The 17,465-nt window shown below is 39.9% G+C and overlaps 1 protein-coding gene across 2 annotated transcripts in view; it reads right to left on the reverse strand.

Annotated features, from left to right (window-relative positions):
• Piezo (piezo type mechanosensitive ion channel component) overlaps window positions 1-17,465 on the reverse strand; it is a 220,079-nt gene that overhangs the window by 166,644 nt on the left and 35,970 nt on the right. Inside the window, exons 9-13 of one of the 2 annotated variants that reach the window (XM_037428841.2) lie at window positions 13,975-14,010; window positions 8,723-9,096; window positions 7,765-7,954; window positions 6,720-6,798; window positions 3,954-4,171 (exon numbers count right to left, since the gene is read on the reverse strand). In XM_037428841.2, coding sequence (XP_037284738.2) covers window positions 3,954-4,171; window positions 6,720-6,798; window positions 7,765-7,954; window positions 8,723-9,096; window positions 13,975-14,010 — 897 coding nt within the window. The remainder of the gene's footprint in view (window positions 1-3,953; window positions 4,172-6,719; window positions 6,799-7,764; window positions 7,955-8,722; window positions 9,097-13,974; window positions 14,011-17,465) is intronic. The other variant, XM_037428842.2, reaches the window with a different exon arrangement.

The following is a 17,465-nucleotide window of genomic DNA, read 5'->3' on the forward strand; positions in this document are numbered from 1 at the left end:
TCTCGGTTCACAGGTGTTCTTTTTATATTTCATCCCCATCAAAGTACGGCCGCCGTGGCCGCTAATCTATCCTGCGCCCTCAAGAATAGCAGCGCAACACCACACCTGCTATACTGCCACGGTGGGTTGCTTGATAAACGTCCCCGTGCATACATATCGCGGACAGGGCGTACAAACGATGCCAGAAAAAAAAAATTGACGCAGCTACCGCTTACTCTGCTTTTGTTTTTGTTTTGTTTTACTGCAGATGTTGGAAGTGTAGTAGCACTGTCCTTTTATGCGAGAGTAGCCATCGGAAAACTTATTTTTCTAAACCACAGAGCAGTATTACTAACGCAACAGCTTTTCGAGCTGTTAGTTCCGAAATGAAGCACAGCAGCAGCCCACGCGCGTGCTCTCCCAGCGGTACACTGCGGCCAGTCGTCGCAACAATCTGCCAGGTGCTCTTTTTCGGCGCGCCATCTATCCAGTGCTGGTCTCCCATTGCAAAGCATGTATACAGAACACATGCGTTTCTAAAGCATGAAAGCTACTTCTACTGCACTTCCAAGCAGAGCAAGTTATTTTCATGGTATTGACAAGTCGAGGCGTGGCTGTGTGGTAGAACACCTGTTTGCCATGCAAGCAACCTGGCTTCGATCGCCACTCATACTCAGAATTTTTTATTATTTGTTTTATTTGCATCTTTCTCGATATTTCGGTCATGCAAAGGTAATTTTTCGCTCACAACCAATGACGCCAACACAGACGCCGGAATTTCTGTGAAACGAGCTCTTTAATGCTACCGCATTAAAATTCTTTTCTATAAAAGTGCCAGCCCCGAGCAAATGCCATACGAGACTAAGCAGGTGTTGATGACGAGGAGGCATTTTTTTCTTTTTTTTTTCCCACCAATGAAGAAACACTATGCATGAGGCAAGGGTGACTTTGTGCCCTGCCGCGGTGGTCTAGTGGCTAAGGTACTCGGCTGCTAACCCGTAGGTCGCGGGATCAAATCCCGGCTGCGGCGGCTGCATTTCCGATGGAGGCGGAAATGTTGTAGGCCCGTGTGCTCAGATTTGGGTGCACGTTAAAGAACCCCAGGTGGCCGAAATTTCCAGAGCCCTCCACTACGGCGTCTCTCATAATCATATGGTGGTTTTGGGACGTTAAACCCCACAATTCAATTCAAGGGTGACCTTGTAATGAAGGATGAAGATAAATGAATCATTCACACTTGGCAGCCACTTTTTCGTAATTTTTTTAACTTTTTCAGACGGCATGCCTTTATCATCACTTAATAATGTCCATTGCAGTCACCAGTAGCATGTTCAATCGATCTCAGTGTGTGGAGCAGCCTTTCATAATTCGTTCAAGTTCCGCGTGGGAGCACTAAAGGCGTTGCTGCATTATGCAGCGGTCACGCGATATTTTTTTTTTAATTAGCATGCTTTAAAGAAAGGTAGAAAAAAAATTGAAGTAGAAGATTATCTTTGCACTGATGAAAAAACCTGATGTTTCCGAATCATCGCAACAACTTTTGTACTGAAGATTTTTTGCTAGGGTAACTATAAAAAATTTTCATTAAGCAATCTTAACTAACATTCTAGGTGAACTGGAAAACATATCTTGACGTGCTCTACATGGTTCACAAGAATGCTGCACTAATTTTAGACACATAGAGCCTACGTTTATTTTTTTTTAATACTTGGTGCTAGTTAGCTGAAACACCCTGTATATATAGATACACTGCTTTCCTGTCCCATGAAGAGGACTTAACGAAACATTGACAATATTTTGGCATATACCTGTCATCACAAAACCTACTGGTTGATAATGCTTGATAATGTAGTGGCAGATGATGCGCAGCTAGCGGCAAAAGATTACAGGATGGAAAATTTTTCACAATTCTCTGATACCATTTTGTCTGGGAACATAGCTTCCAAATAAATACTCCAGTTTATAGTAGTTCTTGTGACCTACACAGTTAACAGATAGCTTAGAAGCACCATGCACAGAAATTTGAATTAACAGTGGAATGCTTGTCCCGTAAGCTTTTGCTGCCAGGTGTACTAACCTCGAGATTCACGGTGTCAGTGATTTGGTAACTGACAACATAAAATTTATTTCACAATCGGAGAATCTCACTCTATGACTTTCTTACTGCCCTAGACAGAGCAAAGACTACCATAATACTGTCCTCGATAATGATGAATCCTTTTCTAATCGAACTTGCACAAGGAAGTTCCCACAGAAATCATGGGGTGTGAAAAAAAAAACATGAGTGCAACGAGCTGGCAGGTACTAACAAGCTTTAACTGGTATTATATGCATACTATATACATTGGACTAAGGGCTGCACTCGTGTAAGGACCACTCCCCCCAACTCGGCAGTCAAAATTTTATAAAAAAAAAAAACAGCAAACAGCAGTGGCATCATATTTCGCGTATGGCGCATTTCACGGGAGCCACCGTGTGAAGGCTTGTCTTGCAGAAGCTCGTACGCCTCTGGCGGTCGTCCTCGGTGGTCTAACAAACATGCTGTAACCACTGGATCTGTCTATTAATAGCCGTTTAAGGCAGAATTCAGATGCCAGTACTCTTGAATGTATGGCAGCAGGCAACCACGAGAAATCTCCAATCAGACAACTAAGGACGACAATACTTCAGCTGGTCTGCTCTTGAATTTTAAACGTCTGGTGTGTCCACAGACATTATTGCAAAGTATTTTAAGGTCAGTGGTATTTCCAATGCGATAGACAATACTAAGGACGAGTGGTTATATGACGGATGACCTGAGCAGCTGCGATGAGCCGAGCCTGTGCAGGAATACTGATGAAGACATCTCGCAAAGATATTCACAGCTAAACGCCAGATATCCCATAATTTGTTATTTATGGCACAATTAAATATATTTTTCCGCACATGGATCAAAAACAGAATTTCACATTTATATAGAAGGGGCACACCCCATCAAAATTGTGGATAAAAAAGAGCGTCTTTTACATAAGTGTATATGGTATATGAACATGAATATTAAAGAATATTAATTTTTTTTGGCCAAGAGAAAAAGGCATTAACATAAATAAAGGAGTGTTAATAAACATACAAAAGAAAAAGTATGGAGGTTAGTATTAAAAAAAGTGCTATAATTTAACACTACCTGGGCTATACAGTGTAATTAGTGATTGACTTATATGTTATTGACTACAACACTAGGCAGGATAGATTGGCTCAGCAGAATCCTCTTCATATCCATTGTACATCTTGTAAAAAATATGCACAAGTTTGAATACCCATATATGTTTTTTGAACTCTTTTCCCCTGTGCTAGAAACTGCTGAAGATCTCAAAACTTGTAGGCCTAAAAATGATGAAAAGAAAAATGCAAACCCTAATGAGTGACTCAAGCAGCTGAACTGCTTGTGCATGATTTGCAGAAGCATGGAGAATGTATTTCTACATACAAATAAAAATGCTTGTATAGTATACTTTTCTTTCTGATGATCAAATTCGATAGCATTTAACTCAGATACATTAGATTAAGGCGGATGTTGTACTCCAAAATGGAAAAAAAAATGTCTACATTAATGTAATGTGGTACTTTTCATGCTGTAAGGAATAAACCAGCAGATTGTGCAAGACCTCGCAGAACTAAAGCTGGTGTTGGAAATCCACAAAATCTTAATTTTTCTATCTTTTCTGGTAAATTATAAATTGTGAGTGTAATGGAGCAGTCATGCCATTCTATACAGTTTTTCTTTACTGTCACTTTAATATGCCTGATACGAATTGAAATCTAAACAAGTTCAGGTGAACATGGAAGCTTGAAGTGATGAGAAGCCATTGAATAGGAAATGTCGTTTAAGCCATTTTAGTGAAAAAGTCCTTTTGTTAGAATATTGGCTCTAGCAGCATTTACTATTCAATAATTACCACTCCACAGGAACTTGGTCACAATTAAGCCACACTTACCTGGAAGACGAGGATGAAGAACAAGAAAAGCAACATGTAGGCGATGCGATAGAGTACCACCTCAGTGCCACCCAGGGAGATTACCATCAACATAGTAGCCACCACCCAGATCCAATAGCGAGTCAGCCACTGCTGCACTAAGTTACCCAACCGACGCACATACAGCTGAGTGCCCACGCCAAGACTTGATGCACCCATGCTCATCTGCCGCCGAAACTCTGCAAGAGAAATCATGCATTTGAGGCTCTGAAATTTCAACTATGACAAAATGTTAATTTTCATTAATTGGTCATACATGAGCAGCGTAAAAAACATTGTGTGGTTGGCAGAGACCTCAATGAGACTGGTTGCCCAATGGGCATTTTCTTCTGACCTTGAATACACTTCCATTCACGAGACTTCACCAATGAACCATAGACATTGTTTCTGGCAGGGCTGAACATTTTGAACGTTTTCAATTCTATAATCTATTCTATCCACATGCTACACTGATTCTATTATTCAGCTAGCTGGCTTCTTATAAAAAAAAAAAAAAAGGTTCACTATATAAATGCCCTTTTCCAATATTGCACAAATACATATTGTGTCCTTTGTTCCTTGAGTGCAAGAAACACCACAGAACACATTAACTTCGTACTCTTTAGCATGCTACTATTGAATTTGAAAAACTTGGAAGTTTTAAGATGAAAAAAACTGTTTCTTACCATTAACAGCTTACAAGAGCAAAATTTGGCCTATATACAAATGTATGACTGCACCTGCATGAAAGCTACACCCAAAACTTTGCGGAAAAAAAATTACCCTCGACAAATATATTTACCTCCCATGCAAAAACCCCATTTCCGATTTTTGTAATGTCGGTAGTACCATTCCTTGCATGAACAAGAATTCCAAAGCTTTTTTTGTTTCGATTTTGATAGTATTCAGCAAAATAAGGCAATCAAGACAAGTTTTCTGCACATGCAGTAGAAAATCACAGCCTCAAATATTTCATGGCTGTCTCCATGACACTGCTATAACTAGGGCGCCACCATTTGTTATTGCTAACAGGTGACATGCTATGGAAATAGACAAAAATATTCAATCCCATTTCTACCAACACCCTGTATGTAAAGTGTCTAGAAGAGCATATTGACTTTTTTTTTTACTTTGCCACAGAAAATAGAAAAAGAGTGACTGGTTGGAAGTTAGTTATTGATAAAAACTGTAGGTGTGTGTGCTCCCACGAAGACATACTAAGGAAAACAAATGTGCAGAGCTGCGCTTTTCAAGGCAAGCAGAGCATATTCCTGTAGGTAGAAAACTCGCTTCGCTAGTACATAAGAGACACCTTTTCTTTAAGACTGAAGAAAATACTAAAAGTACCGAAAATATCCAGTAAGCTTCATAAAATGAAGAAAGAACATATCTGGGACAAGTGCAAGTCTGAGGACGTGACTTCAGGGGATGCCGAGTAGCATGAAGGTGAGGAATAACGATCTTACAACAATGAAAGTGACAAGCTTTTTTTTTTTCCTTTCTTCTAGTTCAATATAAGCAAGTGCAACCACAAATATTTATGAAAAATAAAATAGGCCTTTTTTATAGTTGTTTTTTTTAAGTACACAGCTAATGCCACCCAATTTTGGAGGTCACTCCTGTGCAGTTCTCAATGTTTTGGTTCGGTGCCATTTTGAGCAGCTTTTAATGTTTTGGGTTCTGTGCCATTTTTGGCGAATGACAAACACAGCATTTCTTTTTTTTTTTGGTACTTAAACCATTAATACACTTTTTGACAGATTATTGTGATGCATGCACACATACTTCAAGTGGTTCATGATTTCCCTGCAGTAGGCCTTTCAAGTGTGCACAAAATAATCATGACTGAGGAAAATTTCATACTTGTGCTGAAGTGGATAAAAAGATGTCCTACATAAAATTATCACTGAAACATGTAGCCTCTTCTTTTACACACAAGAGCACACCGGCACCCTTGACTGCAGTGGCTCCAAGTGCCCCTGCTCCATTCACCCTTTTCCTACAGAGTTTATTTACCAAAAACAATACAAAAATGCAGCCAAAGACCACTACAACTTGAGCTTTTACTACTAAATAGCCTGTACAAGGAAGCATGCCACATGGCCTGGCTGGATTCCTGCCTTTCATATGCATTGTGAACAATGCTATTATGAAAACCACCACAGAAACCTTGCTCGTTTAGTGAACTTATTCATATGCTCCCACAATTGCAATCACAGCGATTGCCATGATTGCAGATGTGAACTTGCACTATCCGACACTTCTGACATTTTCAGACAAAATATGTGAAACTGTAGGAGCCCTTCCAATAAAAGAAAAAAGCGAGGCATGCGTCAGCCAACCTTCACAGAGTCTGGATGGCAAAATATAATCCACTGCGAAATTCTTGTGTGATACCACAGCATCTCAGTTGTTTTTGTGAGCCATTTGCATCAGTGTGTGCACATGTGGGCTTTCCAACGTGGTTTTATTTTTTGCTTTTTCTTTTTTGTAACTATTTCAATTTCAGGTCAGTACTCGTGTTGTCTGCTTTTGTATCTGTCTTTGTCTTTAAGCGCTGTGAAGTTATTCCATTAATGCACTATGGTGAAGCTGGTCAGCAGGACTCCCGAGTGTCGCGAGGCAAAAACAGCTTTCCAGGGGGTGCAAGCACCCCAATGCAATATAGATGATGTAAGGGGCCATGTTTAATGTTAACCTATAATTTACCGTAACCAAGACATTGCTTAGTTCATGTTTATCACTCACCCACACCAAGTGTAGGAGGTGTGCGTTGGTGCTCCACATACTGTCGTAATGTGATCCAGAACATGATTGTGTACAGCATCTGTCACAAAAAAAAAAAAAGCACAAAGAGAGCCAGCTGCATACAACTCTAGGCAGAGAGTGGCTCTGCTGGAACTGCTCAGTATTGCAGTGCTAATAGGTATTGCATACAACTGTCAAAATGTAAATTTGTACTTTCACTAATGTAACCTAAACTTTTGTCTTGAACTCTCCATTTCTAGAGTGTTCAAGACACTAGTTTGAAGCAAATGACACCCTATGATGAGAAAGGCAGCATGAATGCTCGATGTTTTTCCAGCTGGTTAACCTTACTTTTCCACAACTGACATGGCAATACTAGTTCATGGCTGCAATGCAATCCAGCATGATTTAGTCAGCACACAGTGACTAAATATGGGGGAGATGTCACACACTGTGAAAACTACATATACTTCACACAGCACCACCATTACGCATTTGGAAGAAAGTCAGAATGAAATCAATTTTATTTTCAGTGAGTGCTTTATTTTATGCTACAGTGGAATTATTTTTATGCAAAATTAGCTCGACAGAAGCCCACAACATGGATGACGGTTGATGAAAGGGAATATTGGGTATCCAACAATTTGTAACATGAAGCTACTAACAAGGGTAAATCTGGATTTGAATCTCACACCAAAACAAATTTTTTTCCTATCTGTGAAGCTATCCAAGAAATCTGTATACATTTCCATTTTAGCATCACGCTACCAATGGGTGCACAGTAAGTCATCACCTGCAAGAATCATTTTTATAATTTAGCTTGTTGAAATGAAAATGTTTTTTTATGGCTCTGATCAAGAGTGGGCTCCACATCATTGTGATCCTAGATAGAGTGCAGCAAGAACCGACTTAATATATGATTACTTTTCTGAAGCTTATCTTGCATTCAAGTATCAAGCTTCAGCTCATCCCCAAAATGCATTCCTCTGTAGCACAAGTCCTTCATGCAGTGTATGTTACAGTAAGAAGTTCACAGTTCACTAACCTTGACAGCTAGAGGCTGGTACGAGTTGTAGCCATACTTGAACAGGCCCACTTGGGCCAGGTTGACTGCATTCACCTGCTGTGGCAGCTCCTGATCAGTCAAGTCCAGACTGTACAGGTACTGAAGCAGCAGCAAGAGCTCCGCATAGGCCACCAATGCAGGTGACGATCGCAAGCAGGCCAATCGGGAGCTTGCATGATTGATGTACACACAGCAATAAGATTACACAGAAGGCCATGACACTATCAGTCCTATGTCTTTTTATCAAACAATTCACAATATAAGCAACCAAGGTGACCAATATTGGGAATTGTTTTAAACGTAACTTTAAAGAGCACACTTGCAAATTTTTTGGAAAACCTTATGACAGTTCAGAGAAAATTTATTTTTATTGAAACTAAGTGCTCATAAAAAAATGTCACAGATCAAGTTATCACATCAACTCGCTGTGCCAGGGTGTGCTTCAGCCTAGTTGTATGATTAAGAGCCCCAGAGCACTATGCTGCTATGACTCTGGCCCTTTGTAGTTCATCTCAGAGCCCACATGATACATTCGTCAATAACATGTCAGTCCTAATATTTTAAATTCATTTAATGGCAAGCATGTCAAAAATTTTATCACCATTTAAAATATAGTGCTAAAATCTTGTGGCAAACTTAACAAGCTTACTTGAGGTATGATGTACATATTTCAGCTATGTGACAACCACTCTTGAAAACAAATAGCAACACTGTTGCCAACTTAAGGTGCAGTTGAGCTGCTTTGGGTATTTGAATTGTAGCTTTAAGATGTATATTTAAAACTAATTGTGACAGAATGCATGTTGTTGTCAATCAACAATACTGTGTGCATTAGTAATATGTATCACATCATATTAAGTGCATATGCAAGTTTAATAAGCGTTGCCCCCCTCCCTCCTTCTCGGAAGAAAAAAAAAAGAAGTGGAAAACCTCTTACCAGGGCATCATCCAGAGCACACAAGACCACAGCAACAGCACAAATGTGAGCCATGAGTGGTAAGTGATGCTCCAGGCCATCATCATTATGAGGGTGACCACGTAGCTGCCACGTGTCAGGAGTCTGCAACCCTGCAGTACCATGAGGAGCACAAGCTGGCGGCTACCGGGGCCCCGGTCAGGCATGCTGCCTGCTACTGTGTCATCCTCGGCTCCACAGCCAGCGGTTACACTGGCCCCTCCAGCCGAAGGTGCCGCTCCCCCAGACACCACTGTGCCTTCCATAGAGGTCCAGACACCGCTGGCACTCGGTCCCACACTCTCCTTGACAGCAATGCTCTGGTATGACCGACCCACGTGGTCATTGTCTAGTAGCTGGACAGAGCCCCAAACCCGAAACCAAAACTAAGCTGATTGCACATACACACAAAAAAGCAAAATTTCGGAGCAATAAACCTCTGAAGGTTGAGATTTATTATTCCTACTCTGCTAACTACTTTGTCTAACTGCACATCTTTAAAGAGGCTGTTTGATCTATCCAGAGCACCATGGTCTGCTAAATCTATATCTTCATCAGTGAGAGTGAACTACAAGTTAGCAGCTAAAGTTAAAGTTCATAGATTGCTATAGTACTCCTTATGTCTGAACGTGACAGTCAAGAGGAACACTAAGGCAATTTAGACTGCCTTAGTCTAAAAATAAAACTTAGTCTGAACACCCGACTAATTCGTGTTGTCGCAGTCAGCTAGCTTGGGAACTTCAAACTTCAAGATGACTACCATCTGCCTATCCTTTTCTTGCTTTTCTGGCTCACTAACAGATGCAAATTAATTTTTTCCTTCAGCATCTTTTTGATTTTAAAGATACCAGTGAACAAAGAATTCTAAGACATCATTACAGAATATTCCTACTACTAATAATATATGTGGCACATTAAGCCAATAAGATAATTATGTTTTGTACAGTAATAAACATACTGGCCATTTAAGGCCTGACCTCACGTATCTGTTGCAGCCCATCGGCACGTGGCTTTTTGGCGTGGCACCACACCCTCTCTCTATAGAGAGAGTGGGCACATAGCTACGCCAAGCTGCGTGCTTTCTCTCTCCATATGGGAGAGGGCTTGGCGCGGCGTCAAAAAGACATGTGCCGGCACGCTGCAACGGTTACGCGAGGTCAGGCTTTTAAGCTTCAAGAAAAACTTGAAAGCACTGAATAATGAAGCATATTAAGGAACGTGAGGAACAACTGTACCAGCATTTACCAAAAATGCAAAGTACAAGGAGAGTGCAGTGATCTCTAGAGAATAGTACAGTAGGCTGTTTAGTTACCTTTCTATTAACTAGCTGCTTCATGCAGTAGGAAAGTAAAAAGCAATGTAGCTGCATAACTCCAGCCAAACATTAGTACAGAAAGCTAGCAGCCTGAATTCAAATACAAAAAATTAGCACAACAGCTGCAAATACATCCAAGATCACTAGTGCATTCATACGGTCAAACATGAATTAACAGAAAGTAACTGCATTTAGAACTCTCGTAAGGTGGATCAGATGGGCTTATGATATTCAAAATCAAATTATAAGGGCAAATGTTCAGACTCTCCATTATGTCATACCTTAAAACAAACTTCCATTTGAGACATCCAAGATATAAAGACAGACCTACAAAAGTAGTACAATTAAACAAGCATCATGCAATGCATGGATTCAATGCCTTTCTGGCACTGGGTTTTTAAGTGGAAAACCCTCCTCTACCACATTTAATCTGCAGCAATTTCAGCAGAGCTTATATGCACCCAACTATCTAACACAACTAAAACAATTTTCGCAGCTCTGTACCTCTATATCTATTAACATTGCCAGTCAGCAAGTAGAGGCAGTTGCTGCCTTGACAGAGATATAACCCCATGTATCGAAATGTTGGCCCCAGTGCAATTTCCCATGGAACAGTTTCTCATCACTTCTAGTTACCTTGTTACTGATATACAGTAGACTGTTTAATAGAGCTTACAGGGACCAGAAAAAGACGTTCCATTTCACAGGAGTTCCGTTACTGAGATAAGAGCAGGGGTTCAGAATTCAAGTACGAAACCAATAATGTTAGAGGTAGTTGTTCCAATTAAGCAGCGGTACTGAATAAAAGGTTTAAGTTTACCGAGAGTCAACTGCACCACAAGTCAGAAGTATAGTATTCACTGGCCATTGAAGAGTGAGAAGTCAATAGCTCAAATGGCGAAATTTTCATTATATAGAGAACAAGAACTGAAGCCCTTGCATGAGCATTCCTGTACGACAAATTTTTAAGTCTATCGCAGATGTAACGACTACAAGCTATGACTGCGTTTTCTGCTTTCCCGGCTATAGTTCCGAGTGGATTACACAGGTAGTGAATCAATGAGCTAAACAAAACAATATGAAAGCAAAGTGCAGGAAAAGAGCTATATATATATATATATACACATACATATAGTCTTAAGGACTTGGAAAGAAAAAAGGTCTTCAGTCTAATTTTTACTTACATTCAACAATAAATATTACACTGAAGCCTTGCGGCAATGTTGACATTATGTTGCAATGTTGCACCTGCCAGTGCAGCCTAACATAATGCCAGCATTGCCAGGCTGACAAGATGATGGAAGTTAACATTAGTGCACCTTAATTTTTCCTGTAATCTTCAACATAAATAGTCTTAAATATCGTAATTGTGTTAAATCTGTCTGATCAGTCATTTGTGTGGATATAATCTTCTGAAAAAAAGCAAACAAATTTCAGAAAGCAACATTACCTTCACAATGCTATAACCATGTTGCAGACTATAAATAGCAACAAGTCACTCCACATTTTTATGTGCAAATCAGAGATAACTCTGTGCTTGTCACTTATGCTGTCCACAAGTACAACTTTTGATATTTTATCTGGCCTCGTGAGAGCACTGTTGATCACAAACGGAACTTACTGAGCTTGTGAAATGAAGATGGGTAAAATTTATCAGGCAAAAAAACAGCTGCACTTTGCCATAAAAACATGCTTGAGATTTCTTGAGATGTGGTAATTCAGTATGCTGAGGTATACCTTCCAAATAATACAAGCAGCGTATAGAAAAAATCAATAAGCACTAACTACAGTGCACAGAAATGAAAATGCGATCCCCCCCAATGCTAGCAACTAAACTGCAGCACTACTGAATATGGTTCCTAAATGAGGACAGTGCCCTTGACTTATGTAAAATGACATGCCATATGCAGAAACTGACATCACATGATAGTGCAAAGCTTTAGTATAGGCAAGTTGAGAGCACAAGAAAGCCACAACCCCTATAGCAGCATTATGAACAAGATGCAACAGCTTTAGCTTCTTTGCAACTTGAGGCACTAAGGGGTATGCAAGTTTTGGATAAATGTAGTGGGACAAGAGTCTTAAATGCTATAAATTATACTGTAATTTATATTGTATAAAGACAAAAGAGAGGGATGTCGACTATTGGCAATTGGTCATAACGCTACAAAATTATGAGTAAATCCCACATGTGCAGCTTGTTGACCTATTTTTGTTGACTGGCTAAAATTCAACACAAGCTGCATTATTCCACATTTTATAAAAGCCATACTATACCATATTTGTAACTGAGAAGCATTGAAACAGAATCAATGATGAAGTTAAAGCCCTAGCCCTACTCAAAAGCTTCAAGTGAAAGTCACCCTGGGCTCACTAAAGCAATTCTCCTGTTGCAAAACCACAAGCTCTAAATTACATCTGAACTATTCACAACGAAGTGATGTTAAAACCATGTAAAGAGTCCTAATGAAAAGCCTCTGCAATCATATGTACCAAGATGAACTAGATTGAAGTTGGCATCAAAGGAATTTTATTCTGGGGATGTGGATCAGTCGAACGATTCCAAAGGAAGCCATGTTTTGATCCCATGGTCCTTCAATCTTTATCACAACAGAATGTAACTGGACTTGATTCTACTTCTATTTTTTCTCGCATGCTGAAGTGATACAGCATCTTCAGTGCCAGCCTCATGCATGTAGTACTTGAGAGAGACTTGATTCAAAGCAAAAGCCATGTGTCTAGTGCCCTATTTTTTCACAGGCATTTTCTCATTTACCTCTTTTAGAAGACGTAATATTGGCCTAGCTATGTAATGTAATCAAACCACGACAAAAGCATCAAGCTCTGACAAGGCCTACTGTAATGAATAAAACAAGCCTCTTGTACGAAATCGCCTTGTATTGTTACACTACATGGGATGGGGGAGACACATATACAAACTGCCTGAGGCATATTTTTCAAAAAACATTCACTCCTAATGAGCGTAGAACTAGCAAAAGATTGTATAAAGTATGTATCAAAATTCTTGAAAAGAATAGCTTATAAAGTCATGCTCAGTCTTTCTTTAAGCAAACAATTATTCTTTGAAGCGTTTTACCAGAACATGCAAAATACCTACCATCACAATATTAGAAGCATTCAAGAATAGACAAAAGCAGTGGAAATGTTCGGATTAATTGAAGGTCAAACATGCAGCCAACCCAGACACATGAGAAAATGTGGCGATATAACGAGTTACTTCACATGCACATTGAATCTCTCATGGAAGTGCAGGTGATGACAAGAAGACGCAGTCCAAGCAGCACAAAAGCCTCTGTCGCAGGCCCACAATACTATCTGTGCAGCAAGGCATCTGTTAGGTGCAATATGTGGTGGCAGCACATAATTTGTGATGTTAACAATAGGCGGGTAAATGAGCATCAAAGGATACCGAATTGCGATACAAATATTGATTGCACACCAATGTAAATTTAATTCAAAAAAAATTAGATCACTAATCTTGCAAAAAGGCACACATAAGTAGAAAAATATCAGACCACCACAGCTGTCCACCTAAGAGCAGAGTAAATGAAGAGAATAAACCGCAACTGGCCATCATAAAAAATCACAAGAAAATAAAAGGTACAAACTTGTTTTTAACCCGGTTCTATTGCATCAGTGAACAGCAAACAGAAAAAAAAGTATAATGGTACATATAAAGTAAACTTCAAAAAAGAAATCTCATTAAAATGACAGTTAAACAAGATTGGACTTCATTTAAATGCTGCATGTTTCTCAAAGTCAAGACAGCAACTAGACTAGCCTTAACTGAGAGTCCAAGTATCTTCACAGACTCTGCTCCAAAGATGGCAGCTATGAAAAGCCTGGCAGAATTTTTAAAAGAAAGAAAAATTGTGATGCAGTCAGCTTTACTACGTACTGGGGCCTTCTGGATGGCATCTTCATCTACACCGGCCTATCCACGCAGGCCAATGAAAATAGGAGGAAACAGCAGCATGCCGAAGAGCACAGAAGGAAAAAAAAAAGAGCAAAAATGGGGGAGAGAAAATAAAACAGCATTAAGAGCAGGATGACAAGCATCAATGATAAGTACAAGAACACCAAAATAATGCCATCAAAAACAGAACTGCAGAAAATAAATGCAGATGACAAGTAACCATTTCCTTAAAGCAGCAAAAGGTCAATATGCTAACGCCATGCAGCTATGTCTTTAAAGAATATTGAAATCGCAAAACTGATCATAGTGACCATCAGCTAAACACAAGTTCCAAATTTCTTGCTGAAACTTTAAAAAATTTTAACCACAGATGAAATGTGCAATACCACCATTAAGGAAGCGCTAAAAATGGCCATGCGGTTTTGTAGAAAGTTAAAGTAACTAGACCGAATCTTCTGAGGTTCTTGTTACAGAAGGATGTTTAACGAGCTGGCTAGTGTGAAAATCTTTTGCAGCAGGTTTCCTATTAACATTTTTTGATCCCAGCCTAATAACCCAGTTTTATTAGCCGGCTATGACACATCTCACCTGCTTTGCAAGTCTAGCATAAAAATATTTATGAATAATGCAAAATTTCCAAACCATGTGCTCACAAGCTGCTTTTCAAAGATGCTAAAGCAGCAGAATACACAGACAAACTCCTCATACACTACAAAGCACAGAAAACCATGACACTCTTTTAAGAATAAATTCTGTGCTCCACTAAAGAGTTCAGTTTTCATTTTGACACCTATGCTTACATCCTATAAGTTCAGTAAACTCACGATAACTGTAGAATAAGTAAATCAAATTTTTAAACTCAATAATCTACGCTTTCAAGGACAGTGTCTCAGTGCACTGATGTGCCGTTTCTGTGCATGAAGTCAAGAGACCGAGCCCTGATCACACAAAAACAGGCAGAATGTAAAAACAACTCTGCATTTCAATTTCAGGCGATTCTATCCTAAAATTCATTATCTGGGAGTCATTCACTGACAGCTTCTGTGCTACACATGCAGCAGGCAACAAGCATAGCAGATAATGCAGAGGTGCACTGGTGGCATGATGCAAGCAGAGTGTATCCTCCCTACCTGAACGACGTTCATGCATTACAATAATGATCTGCGCACTTCTATGTTCTGCTTATTTCTGACCAGAACTGCACATGACAAAAATGTAAGCCATGGCTCGCATTTTCGTCAGCACCGACACCATCACCTTCAGAAGGATCTTAGAGAATTTATCTCTCCTGCAGTAATGTAAAGTGCCAATTATTTCTATTTGTCGAAGAAAGTGCCAATGCTTCTTTGACAAATATTTCATGCACCAAGGTTTTCAGCACACACAATATCAATTTTGCTTAAAGAAACCAGTTAGAAATGAAATGACCAAGAACTGCCTACAGCCTAACTGCATGTCAAGTATGGCTAGCTGATAAGTGTCTCACAAGATGCACACAATTACAGTAAAAAAGAAGGCACATATATACAGTAGGAACATAAGAAAATGCGTTCTTGTTTACATAGATTTCAATACTGTATGTTTAAGAAAGTTGTGGCTTGGTGATGATAGAAGAGATAATAAAAATTGAAACCTTAAAGCACCTAAATTAGAGCCCAATGACTGGACACTTATTACCAAGCCAACATGAATGAGTGCTGGCTGCAATTGCTATGATATTTAGCTGCATGACAAGTACATTTCTAGAAAAACATAAACACCGATGTGTTTCATTTTTTCAAATATTTCAAAAGCTGCTAATCTGATTTTGCTTCCTTCATTTGAAAACTTGATTCAGAAGTTTCATCTGTGGCTCGAGTATTTCGCCAGACGAAAAAGCTTCAGCACGTAGATATTCTTACAAACGGCACAATATTGCCTGGCGCTGACTCCAGACACATTCATTCATATCCCTGTTTGTTTACTCGACTATACAGCACAACCTCATTAACCTCTGTTGTTCACTACATGGGGTAATATCCTCTCCCACTTTATTTAGTAGCCACTTCCTCACCTGTAGCGTGTGAAGAAATACTTTCACCTGCCTACCAGGGTCTCAACAAAGGGCCATAGAGATGGAAACATGGCTGAGAGGCATGGCCTTCCTTGTAAATTATTCTACAGCTAATGAAAGTTTTGTGCTTCAACTCATTACTACTAACTACTGGAACTAAACAATTCACTAGCTTGTCCTTGAAGGAGCTACCTAACCTACAGGCCTACATGAACCTGCCTCATAATGTGCATTTTATATTTCTTTAGTTTGCAATAATTGTAACAGTTTAATGTCCCAAAACCACAATACGATTATGAGAGACGCCATAGTGAAGGGTTCTGGATGTTTTGACTACATGGGGTTTTTTACATGCACCTAAATTCAAGTACACGGGCCTCAAGTATTTTCGCCTCCATCAGAAAATGTGGCCGGAATTCTAAACCGCGACTTTCGGGTCAGCGATTGAGCACCATGCCCACTAGACCGCCGTGGCAGGTTACATTTCTGTAGCTTTCATCACTTATTCCTTCACTCGTACACGATGAATGCAGTACACTTATTCCTATGAAACCTAGTGCAAATATAAAGACACAGGATGAAGAAGGCTAAACGCACACCTCAGTAACTTCTTTGTCCTGCATTTTTAAATCTGCCCTTCAAGTTTTCTATCAATACGCAATACCAACTAGCTTACCTAGCCATCCTACTATATTACACTTAGAAGCATGTACAGTCTATCATAGCACACGGTCTGTCAAGTTAACAAGTATAGCTGAACTCCTTTAAAGGGCCACTCACCAGGTTTGACAATTTTGAGCTGACAAACGCAATGCGTGGATAAAGCGTTCATGATTACGTCTGCCAAAATTTGCAACGCTACAGGCCGCGGAAATGGGTCAAATTTCATGATGAACGCTGGTCCCCCTCCCCTCTGCCGGCGCACGCCTAGAAAATGAGGGCATGACATGGGCGTATGAATGGCCCTACGTACACGGCAATGCAATGACGTTTATCCTCTACATAGACAACTCTGCTCCGACGTTGTCAACAGTATACCACGTGACATGGCAAAAAGTATTTGACACAACATGCGTAGTTTATGTATTTGTTGCTTAAGAGATTAATAAAACTTGAAATAAATAATGAGACACAATAAAAAATTGTGCGCGTTTTTCTTTCATTTTTTCCCGTGAAATGCTACGAGATGCGGGGCTAATGTGTCAGCGTTTCGCATGCGTTGGTGTACCCGCGGTCAGCGCATTGAGCAGACGACCGCCGTGGAACGCTCCTACGCGTTCGCGCACTGATTGTGCTCATTCACTCTACCGCGTCTAAGCCAGCGTTTCCAAACCATCTAGCAGAAACAGGCAGAAGACCACAAAATAACGCTGGTCAACAAAGCAACGCTGCTCGCGTGCTCGGGGGGTTGGACTTGTTT

This window comes from Rhipicephalus microplus, chromosome X (genome assembly GCF_043290135.1).
Source record: "Rhipicephalus microplus isolate Deutch F79 chromosome X, USDA_Rmic, whole genome shotgun sequence".
NCBI lineage: Eukaryota > Metazoa > Arthropoda > Arachnida > Ixodida > Ixodidae > Rhipicephalus > Rhipicephalus microplus.